The sequence below is a fragment of the Epinephelus moara genome, chromosome 5 (assembly GCF_006386435.1).
Source record: "Epinephelus moara isolate mb chromosome 5, YSFRI_EMoa_1.0, whole genome shotgun sequence".
Lineage (NCBI taxonomy): Eukaryota > Metazoa > Chordata > Actinopteri > Perciformes > Serranidae > Epinephelus > Epinephelus moara.
In genome coordinates this window covers 28,983,407-29,000,845 of record NC_065510.1, presented here as the reverse complement: position 1 = coordinate 29,000,845, position 17,439 = coordinate 28,983,407, and the positions used below count along the sequence as shown (strand labels likewise).

The 17,439-nt window shown below is 39.9% G+C and overlaps 1 protein-coding gene across 1 annotated transcript; it reads left to right on the top strand.

The window, feature by feature from the left end:
* Positions 1-575: 575 nt before the first annotated feature.
* gaa2 (alpha glucosidase 2) lies at positions 576-17,028 on the top strand. The gene is made up of 21 exons (XM_050044666.1): positions 576-726; positions 2,004-2,115; positions 3,701-4,276; positions 4,470-4,615; positions 5,182-5,347; positions 5,797-5,893; positions 6,451-6,570; positions 7,772-7,890; positions 7,984-8,115; positions 8,196-8,306; positions 8,440-8,553; positions 8,644-8,728; positions 8,831-8,948; positions 10,368-10,501; positions 11,674-11,825; positions 11,953-12,101; positions 12,180-12,321; positions 12,430-12,528; positions 12,669-12,833; positions 13,983-14,129; positions 14,895-17,028. The coding sequence occupies exons 2-21, from the start codon at positions 2,023-2,025 to the stop codon at positions 14,958-14,960; spliced, it is 2,931 nt and encodes a 976-aa protein (XP_049900623.1). The 5' UTR covers positions 576-726; positions 2,004-2,022; the 3' UTR covers positions 14,961-17,028.
* The last annotated feature ends 411 nt before the right edge of the window (positions 17,029-17,439 follow it).

Below are 17,439 nucleotides of genomic sequence, written 5' to 3'. Positions count from 1 at the left end.
CTTTTTACAGAAAACCTTATATTTGGATGTAACCCCTTTTTGTAATCACCAACATGTTTGATTAGTACCTGTAATTTAATTACATACTTATTCTCAGTAACTGTAACTGATTACAGTTGCATTAATGTTGTAATTTAATTGCATGTAACCAGTTGCTCCCCAACACTGGCCAGGATTATGTGCAGTACATTGTGTTAGTCAATATGAGACATTTTAAACCAATATTTTAGCAATGTCAGTTTCATTTCTTGAACCACTGAGAAATTTGACTATTAGTAGTTAAACTAGCCTGCTAAATGTCCCCAGAAAATAAAATGAAGTGCTTCTTTTTTTTTGATGACAGAAGACCCTGAGCTGCTCCTGAAGGCAGCACCGTGGCAAGGACACATTTCTCCTTAACCCTTCATTTAACAAAATAAAAAATGAAGAAGAAGAAGAACAACAAGACAACATGACAAGTGAAGTATTATCAGTCTTTATATTTTAAAACGTTGTCGACATGAGCACATTAAATGACATTTTAAGTTTACAGAAAGGCTGTCAAACGGAAGTTGTATAAATTACGATGTACAGTGAACGTGACATGAAGATAAACAGACGCGCACGATGCAGACAGTTGAGGTTCTCAACGTTACGGATTATTTAGCTAAAGATACATTAATTTAGACGGAAAGCTGCTGCGTAAACTATATTTTTCTGTGTATGTAAGACTCAAGGGATATCCAGGTAAGTGCTGCTGATGTTAACGCCCTTGTCAGCGAACGTTAGCTCGCGTTAGCTTCAAGTTACACTGCCGTTAAAGTTAGCTAACACTGATAAACGTTGTAATGCTACAGTAACGTACCACTGTGTCAGGCTCGAGGCAGCAGTTAATGTCCCCTCACTGCTATAACCTTATTATCTTGACAGGCTGAACTGTATTTTATTAAATCGTCAAATGTCTGTGGTGAACTTTGACATTCACATGATTTAGTAATACAGGGCTAGCTGTAGTTAGCTGAGTATAACATAATGCTCCTCGGACAGTGTTCATCATGCCATATCAGTATGGGCCCTCGTCATACCTCGACCTTGAGACATTACACAAAGGCATTGTTAGGTTTTATTTAAAAGTATAGCCACATAAACATGATATGTTCGCATGTGTACCCTCGAGATGAAGGTAAACATGCTGCAGTACAAGATGCAGCTTGACTTTAATGTACAGTTATGATCGTTAAACACATTAAACATAGTAATTATAGTAATTTATGACGGTGTAATGGCACATTTATGGGAGCCTTTTTCCCCAGCTTAAATGCTTAGTGTGTGTGTGTGTGTGTGTGTGTGTGTGTGTTGACTAATGACCCCATAGATATACTCATCTTTAGTCCCTAACTTTTAAAAATCCATTAAAGCAATAGCAGAAGATCTTTTCAGATCTTTTACTTAAGTAAAACCAGTAACAGCACAGTGTAGAAATATGCTGTTACAAGTACAAATCCTGACATAACTTAAATATATAATTATTAAAGTTTTATTGTAATCCACAACAACACTATTCAATCATACTTTTTGTTGATAATATTTTGTGTTATCTATCTGAGTCTGCAAAATAACTTGTAACTAATCAAATTGTCATATTGTTAATTGTCAAATAAATAAAGTGGAGCAGAAGTATATGTAGCAGAAAATGGAAATATTCAAGAAAAGTATATGTACCTCAAAACTGCACTTAAGTACAGTACTTGAGTAATTTTATTTAGTTAAATTCCATCACTGCATTGTAGTTCCCGTAATTTTTGTCTTATGCATCCATCTGCTCTCTGTTAGCCTGCATCGTTCGTCTCTGATAGTGCTAAAGCGAAATCGTCAAACTTAACTGTCAAATCAATTTCACTCCAGCGGTTCTTATGCACACTTCTCCCACCAGCTCCAATTATCAGGAAATGAGATTTTCCACCCAACTGAACTTTGTGTGCTGTCTCTGTTTCTGTCTCTCACATGTTCAACCGCTCACTTAGACAAGCATACACTGTCAGGATGGTGTCGTACAAGCGGCTGAACCCTGAAGATGTTCAGTTTTCCAATGCAGCTTTGTCAGAAGAGCCTCGCCCTGTCCATGAAGAAGTCCCAGTGAGTTCATGTGTTTATGTAGACCGCTTCCTCTGGCTTGAACCTTCTGCAGTCAGTTTTAAAAGTGCAAATTGTTGGTCTCTTTCTGTAGATTTAAATAATTGATGTAGAAAGTTCATGCTCTTTATTTGGGCTGCCAATGTTATAAATCTAGCCATGCTAGTCTCATTATTTCATTGTTTGATAGTTGTAGTTTGATTTTCTTAAGAGCTAATGAATAGTTTTCTCAGTCCCAGCCTCTCAGCTGTGAGGATTTGTTGCCTTTTGTTTGAGTTGTGACTAGATAGATAGATAGATAGATAGATAGATAGATATACTTTATCTAATCCCCAGGGGGAATTTAAAATGTCCTCAGCAGCAGGGGCAAGAATGACAAAAGACACAAATCACAAGAACACAGCACACATACTTGCATAAGAAAAATCCTAAAAGTACATAAGATCACAAGGTGTGAATAAAAGGTATAAAAAGGTGTATACAAACAGTACAATAAATATCTTTGTAAAAAAGGAAGAATGGTTCAAAGTGCATATGAGTTTGATCAGAGGGAGGAGTTGTTCAGTTGTATTGCTGTGGGTATGAATGATTTTTTGTAGCGCTCTTTTGAACAGCGGGGGAGTCTGTATCTGGTGCTGAATGTGCTCTTAGGAAACAAAATGATTGTTGGTTTTGGACTAAACAAGTGATAAGTGATAATGAAAACAATTCTTAGTTGGAGCCCTTCAGTCTGTCTCTGTTATGGCTTGAGACAGCTCTGGGTTGTTTTGAGGGTGCCACTTTAGATTGTTTCAGGAGTTTGTGTTTCCCATTTTTTATGTTTTAGTCTGTAACACTGCTGCCTGTTTTGGACACTGTTGAAGATGATATTTTTATTTTAAAGTAGAACTTTGGTATTTATCAACTTGAACCTTATTTCTCCACGTTTTTGTGTCTACCTGACTCGTGGGAACAATTTTTGAATTGGTCCAGTTTTGAGAGAGCGCTGCAGCCAGCAGCAGTGAAACAGTCTACAGTGTAATCAGAAGTCTCATTCCGAAATCTCTTGAACGGTGACTTATTACATGAGTGAGAGTTGGAGAGATGAGTGCCATTAATAGTTTGTTTTTTTCGAGTACAGAAAGCATATCTTAACCTTATCTGAAAGTTTTCAATGTTGTGGCTGAATATTTAGCAGACTTTGACAACGTAAAAAAAAAAAAAGTCTGCAAGGTTTAAGAACAAGTCGTCTCCTTCAGCGAGACTTGGACACAAGACAGAGCAGATCAAGCAAAAGGTATAGAAAAAAAATGTCATTCCTCTGTAGGGTTCTTATTGAAATGTTGTAGGAAACTCAAAATAACAACCTCAGCCTGATAGTTGCAAAAACAAGCACTCTCAATGGAGGCACAAAAACATGGGAAAATACTGTATGGTCTAGGTCGAAAAATACTGGAGTTGCCCTTTAATGAGGCTTTCCTGGTTAAATTAAAAAAAAAAAACATGGTAGCTCTCAAGGATCAGCAGTTTTTTACAGTACAAAAAAAATAGTCTGATTTCTCTTGATTGCTTTTGTGTGTCTTATTTGATTTCCTTGTTGTGTTTTAAGGTGCCGGAGCCAGAGGAAGCCTCCTTGCTTCCAAAGAGGCCGGCATGCTCTGTCACCACAGGTTTCCTTGTGATTGGCTGCCTGTTGCTGCTCCTCTGTGGAGGCTGGCTACTGGGTACCATGTTCTGGTTGCACCGACCGTCCACGCAGCAGCCACATAGACCCCCGTCACCGGCCCCTGCACAAACACCAGACTCTCGAGTAGAGACACTAGTAAACGACACTGTGGCTGCTTCCCGCCGGGAGGCTTGCAGTTTAATCCCTGAGGCGTGGAGGTTTGACTGCTACCCTGAAAGAGGGGTGGTTGTGACCCGAGAGTTGTGTGAGGCAAGAAACTGTTGCTTTATCCCCGCATCCTCCCCCTCGTCCTCTGCCACTCGCCCATCAGGGAGAAATGGTATCCCTTGGTGTTTCTATCCCCAGGATTTCCCCTCTTACTCGCTTGTGTCAATAAACGACACAGTGCTGGGACAGAAAGGTACACTCGTAAGGGAGGTGAAGACCTACTACCCAGCAGATATTCTCTCTCTAGAGGTGGAGATACGTTATGAGACAGACACACGGCTACGAGTCAGGGTGAGTGACACCCATCATTCATGTAAGCAAACAACAAATTTATTGCCTAATACGATCAGTGCCAATCCTTTTTTATTCAACCAGGTGGGTGTAAAGCAGTCGTAAACTGTTCATAGGTCAGCTGATAAAGTTTTAATTACACACCACTGTAAATTCTCTGGTCTGTTTGTTTTTGTCATGTTTCTTAATCTAGATTACAGACCCCTCCAGTTCACGATTTGAGGTTCCAATCTCTGTTCCCGCTGCCACCAAGAAGGCCAAAAGTCCAGCCTACAAAGTAGAGCTTTCAAAGGAGCCATTTGGGCTCATTGTGAAGAGGAGCTCCACAGGTGCAGTGCTGTAAGTCTGACTTGAATACGCTATTTTAGGATGGGTAAAGAAGGTGTGATGATCACAATCTAACCTCTATAGTATACTAGAAACTCTTAAAGGAATACTTTACCCACATCATTTGTCTTTCAATTACTCACAAAATGTTAGGTTGAATTCTCCGAGAAAACTTTGTGTTTCTTGCATGCCCCGACAGTGAACAGAGAATCCAAAAAGGGAAACATTCCTCATGAATTGAAGTAAAAGGGGGCTGCGCTTAACAGCAGCAAAACTATATCAAAACATTTGTTTACAAACTCTCACACAACACGGGCAGTATAATCCCAGTCTCATTTATCCAGCTGTATGGTCAGTACTTCAGGAATATTTGCCTTTTTTGGATTCTCCAGTCACTGTAGAGACATGCAAGAAAATTCAGTGTAACACGTGGTGAGCACTTGATATACAAATGGTAATTTCTGCGGGTGAAGTATTTTTTTTTAAGGCACATCCAGTTGTGAAAATAATCCACTGTATCTTGTTATGTAATAATTAACGTTATAATACTGTGTCTCCTTTCAATGGTTTCCTTTCAGTCTGAACACCACAGCGGCTCCTCTCTTCTATGCGGATCAGTTTCTCCAGTTATCCACCGCCCTGCCCAGTCAGTTCATTTATGGGCTGGGCGAGCACCGCTCCACTTTCCTGCACGATGTCCACTGGAACACACTCACCATGTGGGCCAGAGATGTGCCTCCTATGGTATGACGATACCTGTTATGGTCTCAAACATTTTAGACACAAATGTTTAAAACGATAGCAGACATTTAAATGTTAGTAGGAAAAGCATAAGTATTATTTATAACATTAATGTGTTCCAGTAAGCCATGATGGTGTGAGAGTGAGTCAGCATGAAAGATAGAGCTTTTTCACAGAAGACATTTTGACATGTCTTGGCACGAAAAGCACAGGTGTATTTAATAGAAGCAATGATGGCTGTATTCCACCTAAGAGAGGTCTTGTTGTGCATGCTGGCTCACTGGAATAGCCTCCTGGGACACTTAATGGAACTGAGCCATCATATATGAAACCGATGTTTTTCCTTCTGTGACATTCAGGATCTTTCTACTTAGGATTACATCTTTATTGAATGTGCAATTCATCTTTGTACAAATAAGATAAACGAAAATGTGTTCCGCTCTACGATGTAGGAACAGACAAACTTATATGGAGCTCATCCATTTTACCTGGCGATGGAGGACGGAGGGAACGCACACGGCGTCTTCCTGCTGAACAGCAACGCAATGGGTCAGTCTGCTAGACGCCAGATACTTCCACTTAAGGTTTCACTACGTGCAGTCATACACATTAGCAGCTGATTGTTAAAGTCACACAGCTGTTCATATGACACCATTAAGCAACTTTATAAAAAACAGAAGTCCTTAAATGGCAGTTTGTGCAGTTTCACAGAAGCGTGACTGCAGTGTCAGGAAATATGAATTTTCTAGTGTTATGCAAAGAGGTCATTTAGAGGTCACGCTGTATTTCATTAGTATTCCTAATGGAGATACTGAGTGCTGCTTACTGAACGGTTGAATAGGTTTGTAAATGTAGATAATGTTTAATTTTATTGGTTTCCCTTCGTCATCATGAGAGATGTTACAGAGCAGGGATAATCAGCCACTTACTTAAAAATATTAACATAGCTGTATATGTATTCTTAGTCACTCATTATATCCTCTGTACTTTCTTTATTTGCTCGCTAGCTTTGTAGGCGTGCTCTCAGTGGTCCCTAATTAAAGCTCACTGTGAAGAATTAACTTCCAATTAACAAATGTTCATCCTTAGTTTTTCTGTTTCTTCAGATGTGATCCTCCAGCCCGCCCCAGCGCTCACCTGGCGTACTATTGGAGGAATCCTTGATTTTTATATTTTCCTTGGTCCTGACCCTGCTGCAGTGATTGAACAGTATGTGGAAGTCATAGGTCAGTAGGAATTTGCGGGGGTGAGGTCACGTGGGAATGTTGTGTACAGTAGCTATATGATGATAGCACATCCCTGTCTTACAGACTACTTTTCAGAGTTGCATTTTGCAGCTGTTACTCACTTAAAAAGAGAGTTTCAGTCACTCTGGGGGTTGAACAGTTGCTACAATCCATTATTTGATTTTGTATCAAACATGGATGAATAAAATAAACATTAAAAGACATGCTCTAGTGCAGTGGTTCCCAACTGGTCCAACCACAGGGTCTAGATTAGTCATTAGTTCGAGGTCCACATAGTTTAATACATTCAGTGTCTTATGAGCTTTGTCCATGTCATTGAGCCAGTTTGCTGTCTGTCAAGTAGCTGTAGGTCAGTCACTCACTCTACAGCACAAAATGGCACTTCAAAATAAAAGCTCTGTGCTGGAAATTCACTGTACTTTAAAATAAAGTGTCTCACCCACTTTTGGACCTCAACCCACCAGTTGGGAATCACTGCTCTAGGGTTCACAGACACAAACAGCTTCAGGTTTCTTAAAGGGATAGTTCGGATCTTTTGAAGTGGGGTTGTATGAGTTCCTTATTCATAGTCACTGTATACAGTAGGTGTCAGTCTGCACGCCCCTAGTTTAGAGAAGCAGGCAAGAGTACCACCACAGAAGATAAGCAAATAAGCATTTTAATGCAGTGGATGGAGACAGCAGCCATATTTTAGCCAGCTAAAAAATAATATCACCAAGTTAATGTTATGTTTAGAATATTTTCACTGCTTTACCTTTCTGTCAGACAGTGATTTCTGACAGGGAACTGAAGCCATTATTTACAACACTCTCTTGAAAGCCAGACTTCACTGGCTACCCTACTCAAGTATGACAGTGATCCACAGAGAAAAGTAAAAATACTCTACAGACCTTTGCTGTTTAGGTTTGTCCTTATGGTCTTTACTTTATGGGTCTGGCTTCTGCTGAGTTTGCATGTTCTCTCTGTGTCAGTGTAGGTTTTCTCCGGGTACTCCGGCTTCCTCCCACAGTCCAAAGACATGCAGATTAATTGGTGACTCTAAATTGTCTGTAGGTGTAAATGTGAGCATGAATGGTTGTCTGTCTCTGTGTGTCAGCCCTGCGATAGTCTTATTTCCTGCATTTGTTACTGACGATTTCCTCACTCCTCTCCCTCTCTTCATCCCTCCATGTTGTTACAGGCTACCCAGCGATGCCCATCTACTGGGCTTTAGGCTACCACCTCTGTCGCTGGGGTTACAACACCAGCGACTCTGCCTGGGAGGTTGTCAAGAGCTTGAGGAATTATGGGATACCCCAGGTAAAGTTGACCCATTTTGATTGTGTGTCTGTTTGCATTTTTTTTCTTTGTTTTTATGTGAAATAAATGATTTAAACGTTGATTTGTTCACAGGATGTCCAGTGGAATGATATTGACTACATGGACCAATTTATGGATTTCACTTATGACTCAGCAAAGTTCGCCACACTGCCTGATCTAGTCAAGGACCTGCACGCTCATGACCAGCGCTACGTCATAATCCTGGTACGTAGGAGTTTGCTTTTAAATGTTTGTGTTGTGTCTGCTTTGGCTTGCTTGTATGACAGTTGTGTCTCTACCTGCAGGACCCAGGTATTAGCAGCTCTCAGCCTGAGGGCTCATACTGGCCGTACGATGAAGGGCTGAGGAGGGACGTTTTTATTAAAGATGCGGAAGGAAAAACACTTATTGGGAAGGTGAGACCCGGTGATGATAGTTCATGAATGAGATTATCCCAAGACACAATTACTCCCCTCCCCTCTGTCCTCTGCTGTCAGTTGTAAATGTTGAGGGTGTATTAGAAATAAAAGTCTCCGTCTCTTCCTCCAGGTGTGGCCTGGTCTGACGGCATATCCTGACTTCTCTGATGATGTGACTCATGAATGGTGGTATGACAACCTTAAGAGGTTCCATGAGAAGGTGCCATTTGATGGACTATGGATTGTAAGTGCTGAAATGGGAGATACTATTAAAGTAATGGCTCTCCACAGGCCATGATGTCTTCACCCTGACTTTTGTCTCATTTGTTTTTAGGACATGAACGAGCCGTCAAATTTCCTGGATGGGTCCACCAAGGGCTGTCCATCAAACAGTCTTGAAAATCCTCCTTACACACCCGGTGGGAAATCTCAAGAACAAATCACTCAACAAACATAACATACACACAATTTAAGAGTACATGTGATTGTCAAAATGTAAATTTGTGTCTCTTTCCTTTCAGGAGTACTCGGAGGTTTGCTGAGAGGCAAAACTGTGTGTGCCACTGCACAGCAAAAACAGTCCATACACTATAACATGCACAGCCTCTATGGACTTATGGAAGCTAAGGCGTCTGCAAGGTCAAGACCTATAACACACACACACACACACACACACACAACAAAGATACAATGCTGAACACTGCTGCCTCTGCACCAGCAACAATTGTGGCCAGAAGAATTATGTTTTCAGGTTGTCAGTTCATCCTGTTTTCGTGAATGCAAAATCTCAAGAACGCCTAGAGAGAATTTCTTCAAATTTGGCACACAACACGTCCACTTGAACTCAAGGATGAACTCATTAGAATTTGGTGGTCAAAGGTTAAGTTCAATGTGAGCTCACAAAATACGTTTTTGGCCATAACTCAAGATATCATATGCTGATTATGACAAAATTTCACACAAATGTCTTAAGTGGATAAAATGATGACATTTTATATCCAAAAGGTCAAAGGTCAGCTTCACTGTGGCATTATAATGTTCTGCAAAAACACTTTTCTGGACACGATTAGCGTCATAGCTCAGGAAGAGAGGGGGAGACATTTGGTCAGAATCTGAATTGGTGACTCTTATCTTTGGTGTTCACCTTGACACTGTGCTGATTGTACAGATCTCCATGTTGAAGATGTGTGAAGCATCCATGTTTTAGAATATGTAGCTTCTTCGCAGTAACATACATATGTTAGATAACATACGTGTTTCTCACTGGATATTTTAATCACTAGAATCATACGTCGGTATAGTGATAACTTCCATTGCAGCACAAAAATGCACTTAATCCCTTAGTCCTCACCACATATATGAATCTGGACAGACGAGTAGTTGTGCCCTTTCCTTAAATCTGCCTGTTCACTGTCTTTTATTTATTTATTTATTTATTTAACAGCAACAGTGCAAAGCCACTTAGCTGCACCAGAGTTAGCTATAAGCTCATTTTCATCTGTAGTCCCTGGGTAGGAAACAAAGAATAATTTCTCTGCTAAACCACACTATTATTTAAAAAACACAATTACAAAATATAACATAGTCATGACACAACGGCTTCAGGAACGTAGCAAGACAACACAACATCAAGTCATCTCAACAACAACAACAACAGCAACAACAATACAGCACTAAGACACCACAACAACAATAATAAAACTACAACATTAAGATATAAGTAGATTTCATAATGTTAGATCAAGTGTTTGAGTTTATGTGTGATGGGTTCATGATTGGGTTGAAACCAACAAAGCTGTTGTTGTTGTCTTATCTCACTTGGTACTGAGTTCCAATAGTTTTTAACTCTTAACAGATAAAACTGATCTACCAAACTCAGGAGATCTGAGCTGTACTGCACAGTTGCCTCTGTTGGTTGTCCTAGATGTCCTCCCAGTGTCTGAGCACAGTTGTATGAACTCTTCTAATGGAAGAGCAGCTAGATCATTAATCACTTTGTACACTAGACGAGCATCAGCAAGGCTGATTTTTTTTCTTGTCATGTGTCCTCTTTTCCAGCGCTCTGAAGCGGATCTTGGCAAAGAGACCTTTTGTAATCTCTCGCTCCACCTTCCCCAGTCAGGGGATGTATTCAGGTCACTGGCTGGGAGACAACAGGAGCCAGTGGAAAGACCTGTACACTTCTATAGCAGGTTAGAGTCATACATTACACATACACAGAAGCAGACTGAATAAATAACTACCAGCCATGTTTTAACTTTCAAATGAATAAAACAGAAATTTGGTGGAATAGAGAAAACATATCTTACTTTGTGTTGCCTCTGCCAATTGTTCTCACACACATACAGTTTTATGTTATGCTTTATTCTGATATTAACATTTCACTGTTCCAACCTTGATCTGGCCATTTAAAAACAGTTTTGACCCTAAATCAACAAAAGTCCTCTTTAATCATGAGCACCACAACTTATTTTTCTTAAAGCTCCATTTATCATGTTTTGTAAATTAACAATTAAATTGCTGTTTGTAATGTGAAAGGGCTCACCTGTAGTGGTGAATCTACATTCAAACTGTTTTTATTTTCACCTCTGTCAGGCCCTTTAGCCTGCTGTTTGTTAATTTATTTATTTTTTAATTTATCCTTCACATTTACTTACTGTTTTGTTCAGTCTCATCAACCTTAGGCGACAGCAGGCAGCTACTTTCAGTAAACTTCTGGTTAACCAACTGTTTACTAAATGCACAGAAGTAAACGCCTGACAGACAAAGTTAGCAGCTAGCTGGTGAGGAAAGTCAGAGCTAGCTAAGAAGCAGACACTGAAGGAGACAAATATTTTCTGAGAAGTAGGTCAGATCAAAACAGAGCAAGAGCACAAAAACAGGACTCTAAATTAATGCTGACACTGCTCTGTGTCTCTGTGTGTGTTATCATGTTTGCGAAAGTGGCCAAAATGAATGAATGCAGCCTTGAGTGATAGCCATGTTGTTCAACAAATGCACACTAGTCAGCAATTTGGAATATATTTATAGGATTTTATGACACACTAACGTTGTATTTTAACTGCTAATTTGAAGGTTGTGCTTTTCTAAAGATCTGCATTATAGTTTCATGAGGTACTTACACATGTTTTATTGCACACACTACTCTGTACTTACTGTGTTGACTACAGCACAATGAGGAGGAAGAGTAATGCCCACACTGGTGTATTATTTTTAGATTTCCTAGAATTGTGTTTTAAGTCGTCCATTTAATATTTCATTAATGGTTCTCTGTCATTTTAGTGTTCCTTTAATATTGACCTTTTCCAATTCTCTCCTTTCCATGTTATCTTGACGTTGCCCCATTCTCTTTTGTCTCCTTTAGGTATGTTGACCTTTAACCTTCTGGGCATCCCGTTGGTGGGAGCAGATATCTGTGGCTTCAGCGAGGAGCCGCAGGAAGAACTGTGTGTCCGCTGGACGCAGCTTGGAGCTTTCTATCCCTTTACACGAAACCACAATGCCATCGACATGAAGGTAAGATCTTAAGGTCGTGGCTCCAACATCACAAAGCACAGTGGGTAAAAATGCTCAGGAGCCAGTCTGTCCTTCACTCCTTTTTAGGATGTTACTTTTTTCTTTAACGGTTTTCTTTAATTTACAGTCTCAAGACCCAACAGCGTTCAGCCCTCAGGCTCGTACAGCCATGAAGCAGGCTCTGCTACTGCGTTATTCTCTCTTCCCCGTCCTCTACACTCTCTTCCATCATGCACATGTACACGGACACACTGTCGCACGGCCGATAATGTTTGAGTAAGTATTTGATTTGTTATTTTGTCTGGATCAGGAATATGTTTGCCTTACTGTATCTTACTTCTATGCACTCCAAAGGTTCCCAGAAGATATAAAAACCTATGGAATTGACAAACAGTTCCTGTGGGGGAAGAGTTTATTGGTGACACCAGTACTGGATCCTGGAGTCACCTATGTGGATGGTTACTTCCCAGAGGGTCTGTGGTATGACTACTACATGGTAAGACCAGCACTCACACTATCAGTATTCAGCACAGTGCATTGTGAGTTGTGAACAGTGCAGTGTGAATAGTGTACTTATGGTCACATGGGGTCCTCTACTCCTCAGGGTGACTCTCTGCGCAGCAAGGGCGAAGACGTTCAACTCCAAGCACCCCTAGATAAGATCAACCTGCATTTACGTGAGGGCTCTGTTATTCCAACACAGGTAAAAAGGATTTTTGACTCAAATTACATTATTTTGTTTTGTTTTTTTTCCAGGCTAATTCCGAATTTCCTCACCTTACAGGCTCTTATTCAATGTACGATTTCACATTTGTTTTTCTCTCTCCATGTTTATCTGTACAGGCCCCCAACCTGACCCTGTGGGTAAGCAGCGGTCAGCCTCTCCATCTGGTCTCAGCTCTCTCTGACGATGGCTCAGCCAGTGGAGATCTGTTCTGGGATGACGGAGAGACCATTGACACCTACGAGAACAATCTGTACGCCTACATCATCTTCAATGTCTCACAGGTGCTCACACTCAGCTTTTTTTTTTTTTTTTTTTTGCCTTACAAGCAAACAAAACCCACCCTCAGTGTCACTACCACTTCCTTATCCCACCCTGCATTATCTGATTCAGTTTGATTACCCACATTTCTCTGCCCGCTTTAAAACCCTCACAAACTGTGTCTGAACTTGTGTGATGTAGCTCAAGGTTATGTGTGTAGATGAAGAGAAACTTACTTAACCAAAACATACTTTGTAGCAGCAATGCATGCTGGTCTAATGAGGCTTAAGTGTCATCCTCTACAGTGAAGCCCATTAATGTCCATTTCTTTGCTGTAATATTGCCTGTCTAGAGAGAAGCTTTTAGGTTCTGACATTTGATGTTAAAATAATTGAAAATGGTTAATCTGGTTAAAGTATTTTTGCGACACTCACTCATAATTTCATATCAAGCACATTGTGTGTAATTGGCCAATAGCAGTAAAAGATTGGGCAGGAATTTAAAGCCGCAGTTTTAATGTTTTGGCCACTTGTTTTGGGGCAGCTGAACATGCTGTCAACAAAACATATACTGTATGTGATCATCTTCTCAAGTAGTTGTAACAAATGTGTTAGCCATCAGCTACCCATCCCCTCAAGCACATATTAATGCAGCATTAGCATTCATTTTGATTGGTTTCTTTGAACACCAGATCCAATTTTTACTCACTTTTACCTCTGATCTGGTCCCTACCGACTCCTGAGGGAAATATCTGGCTCTGTAGCAGCTAATTGTCAGCTAGTTGCTATCTTTATCTGTCTCCTGTGTGGTGCTGGGCAGGTAATGTACAGTGGGTTTATCAGGGCTTTCTTGAAATGAAAACAGCTGGGGTTCAAAATGGGGTTAATGAGAGCGGGGACACTGAATCAGAACAGTTAAAGCTGTGGAATGTAAAACCAAAACAGCTACCAGAAAGAGGCTAAATGCTCCACAGAGCTGGGGGAGCTGCAGTCGGGTGGTACTTCTCTGTAGGTTCATCACTATGAGTGGCCCCTTTCACATTACATATAGTCATTTGACTGATATTAATACACAAATATAGATTTGTGCAGCTTTAATGTCTAGTTTTGAGGAAATACTCATTAAAACATGTTGCAATGTAACTTACGCCCATCCATCTGCTTATTTTGTAGAATGTGATGACATCACAGGTGCTCCATAGCAACGTGGAGGCCACTTACATCACAGTCGAGACGGCCTCCTTCTATGGTGTGAAGCAACCGCCAAGCAGAGTGCTGGTGAACTCCCAAGATGCAGCGTTCACCTACAGAACCAACCAGGTGAGGTCACGCTGAACGGACAGACACAGAAAATGGGAAACTACTGTTGTGCTTAATGTTTATCATGAGTCACTTAAGCATAATGAGGTTGGCTTAAGTGGATTTGGCCTCTTAAATAATGTGGTCTTGCAATTAATTAAGCATAAGATGAAGTTAGTGTTGTTAGTTTTACTTGCTGTAGGGATCTTTTAGTTTATCAGCTGTCACTGTTCAGCTGTAGCTTTGTTTATTTCACATTTATGCATCAGCGAGGTTTTAAGTATTAGTATCATTTAAAAAAAAAAAAGTAGCAATACCAGACTATAGAAATACTCGATTACAAGTGAAACTCCTGCATTCAAAACTGTACTTAAGGAAAGGTACACAGAGGATGGGCAACAAAGTGCACATAAAGTATGAAAAGTAAAAGCACTCATTATGTAGAATGGTCCATGTCAGTGCTACGCTGTGTAATCACATTATTGTATCATTATTGTTCACACATGTAAGCAATACCTAAATATTCTAAATTTAACTGCTTCATATGTTTTTAGACAGCTAATCTAACACAATGCAATATATTGTGTAATCACAAAGAGTCTGCATTTTTTACTGTAAATCTTTTTTTTTTTCTTCTTAAAATTAAAAGCAGATCTAGTGTGAAGGTGAGGATAGTAGTGGCTCCTCTGCAGCACATGAGTTGTGCATTTGCCAGATTATCATGTTTTTATTTTATCAGAATGAAGAAACTCTTTAACGCTGAAGCGATGTGTTTTCTCTCCACAGGTGTTAACAGTTGCAGATCTTGGTCTCAACCTCAGTCAGAACTTCACCATCAGCTGGCTGTACTGAATCAGACACTCTTTAATCGTTGGTTTTATTTTCTGTTGGCTGTCGAAGACACAAGCTGGCACAAAGTGCAGTCTGTAAGCATTAGGACAGTGATGTTTTGGCTCTGTACGCCAGAACATTAAAGGGAACACTAACTGTGGTTTAAGTGCTAAACTTCACATTTGTAACAGGTGAACAGCAGGGCTGGGGATCGGTAGTCGATAACTTGAGATATCGACTGAAATAACCTAGTGCGAAGTTGTATCAAAACCTATAGTCAAACAATATCTGCATTCGATCCTTTTTGTACTCAGATCTAGAAAAAAATATGACCGTTTTTTTCCGCAACAATTCACCACAAGCGTTGTTAAATGTAATGCAACGTGTGATTGACCCACTACCGTGGCGTCTACATCCCATACAGTACATGGTGTGGTGAAGTCGAGCAAGCATTTGACAGAGTCGTCAGTTCAGCATGCCGGGATGCCACCCAAACATTTGAAAGCATGGCAATACTACACACCTGTGGCATCTAACAAAATAAGATGTGTAAAATGTGGAAGGATAATTTCAAACAAGGTACTCTGTTGGTATCTGTATCACTTTAAGGGTGTTGGTGTTGGTACTGGTATTGTAATTTTTTAAACAATACTCAGCTTTAGTGGACAGTGTAGGACTTGTAGACCTTTTTGTTTGAGTGGGCTCTGCATAAAAAAAGTGCTACAATTCCAAATAGTTCACCTGATGTGTTTGCAAACACTCAAATTAAAGCTGAGAGTTAGCACTTTAACCTCAAAGTCATTGTTTCATTTCATAGCCAATGTGCTGGAGTACAGAGACAAAACAATCTGTCCGTCTGTCCGAAAAGATGAACAGATAAACAAGTACTGGAGTGAGTGAGGTCAAGTTAGTGTTAATTATATTTATAGTGTGGCGTTTCAAACAATGGACAAAAAACCCATGAAGGCTTTTTAGACAATACACAACCACTGACCTACAGTAGTCTGGACACTGCTTTAATTTTCTGTGTGGAAAATCTAATTTAATAGCTGATAACTTATCACTGTACTATCATCTGATTCACACAAAAATCGTGGCAGTTTCATCTTTAGTTCAGTTCGTAGATCAAATCTGCATTTTTTTTAAATTCTCTTTAGCAGAAAGATTCTGTGCAATAAGTGAAAGAGGATGATCTACCTTTTTTAAACTTGAGTCTGAATATAGTTGATTTAATATGTTGTTTGTGCTTAAATGCTGTTTACAGCCTAATTTTGCACTAAATAGTGCTGCAGTATTATAAAGGTAGATACAGGTGCCTTATGATTCCTGTTTGTGTTTGGGAGTGTCTCTGGGTTTGTTGTTCCAGATGATCCTTTGTTCAGCTTTATATTGTAAGCCTGTTTTCAATGCTGATGACCATAGAACTGCTATGCACGTTGATTACTTTAATGCATAACTATGGTATACTAGACCAGCCATACGTGTCGTGCAATCATTTCACTGTGAACTGTCTGGTTGTCTGACACCTCTAAAGGCAGAATGCTACTAAAACCTGAAGCCAGATACTTCTCTGGAGCTGGTTGAGGGAATTTCTCAAGATCAGCAAGGTTCATTCTGCTTAAATTTGACCTTGATGCTGTGAAAAATTTTGATTTGAATTTATAGCCTTTCTCACAGATAACAACTGTGACAAGCTTGCACCTTCTCAAAGCAAATCGTCGATGCATGTGTGCTGTAAAGCAGACTACCCGAACATTTGTCAGCATGTAAAGACATCGAAACAGAGTATATTTTACTGTCATTTGTATTAAAGTATCTGAAATGGTGACTAAAAATTTGCTGTATTTTATCATGAAGCCTTGTGTTGGAATTTTTGTGTAATTGCTTTAATTGAATTATATGAACAATGTGAAAACTACTGGAGTGCTACTGGATCTTTTTTCTGTTTTATGACGGACATCTTCTGGGGCAACAAAACAAAGAACTGCGTTGACCTGAATGTGTTGTCACCTTAAAGATATACTAAGCAGGATTGTGGGTTATTGTATGTAAAGGCGGTCAGTCACAGTAAAAGCTAACCCTAAATCAATCTTGTTTGGAGTTTTGCATCACTTATTGCCTTATTTTTGTGCCGTGTCTCTTGGATGCCTGCTGCTTACAGTCTGGAAAATCCTTAAAAGTATATCTTTAAAGATTCAAGGCAAAGAAAACTCATGCTTTTTTTTTTTTTTGAGTTAATAATAATGCATTTTATTTATAGGCGCCTTTTGAGAACACTCAAGGACACCTTACAAGACACGGTTAAAAAAAACAAGCAGCAATGTGTCCATAGATCATAAAATCAAACAATTCCGTAATATACAATAAAAGTTAATAAAATGGGGGCGTCAGTGGCTAAGTGGATAGAGCAGGCGCCCCATGCACAGTACAAGGCTGTTGCCGCAGTGGCCCAGGTTTGACTCCAGCCAGTGGCCCTTTGCTGCATGTCTCTCCCTCTCTC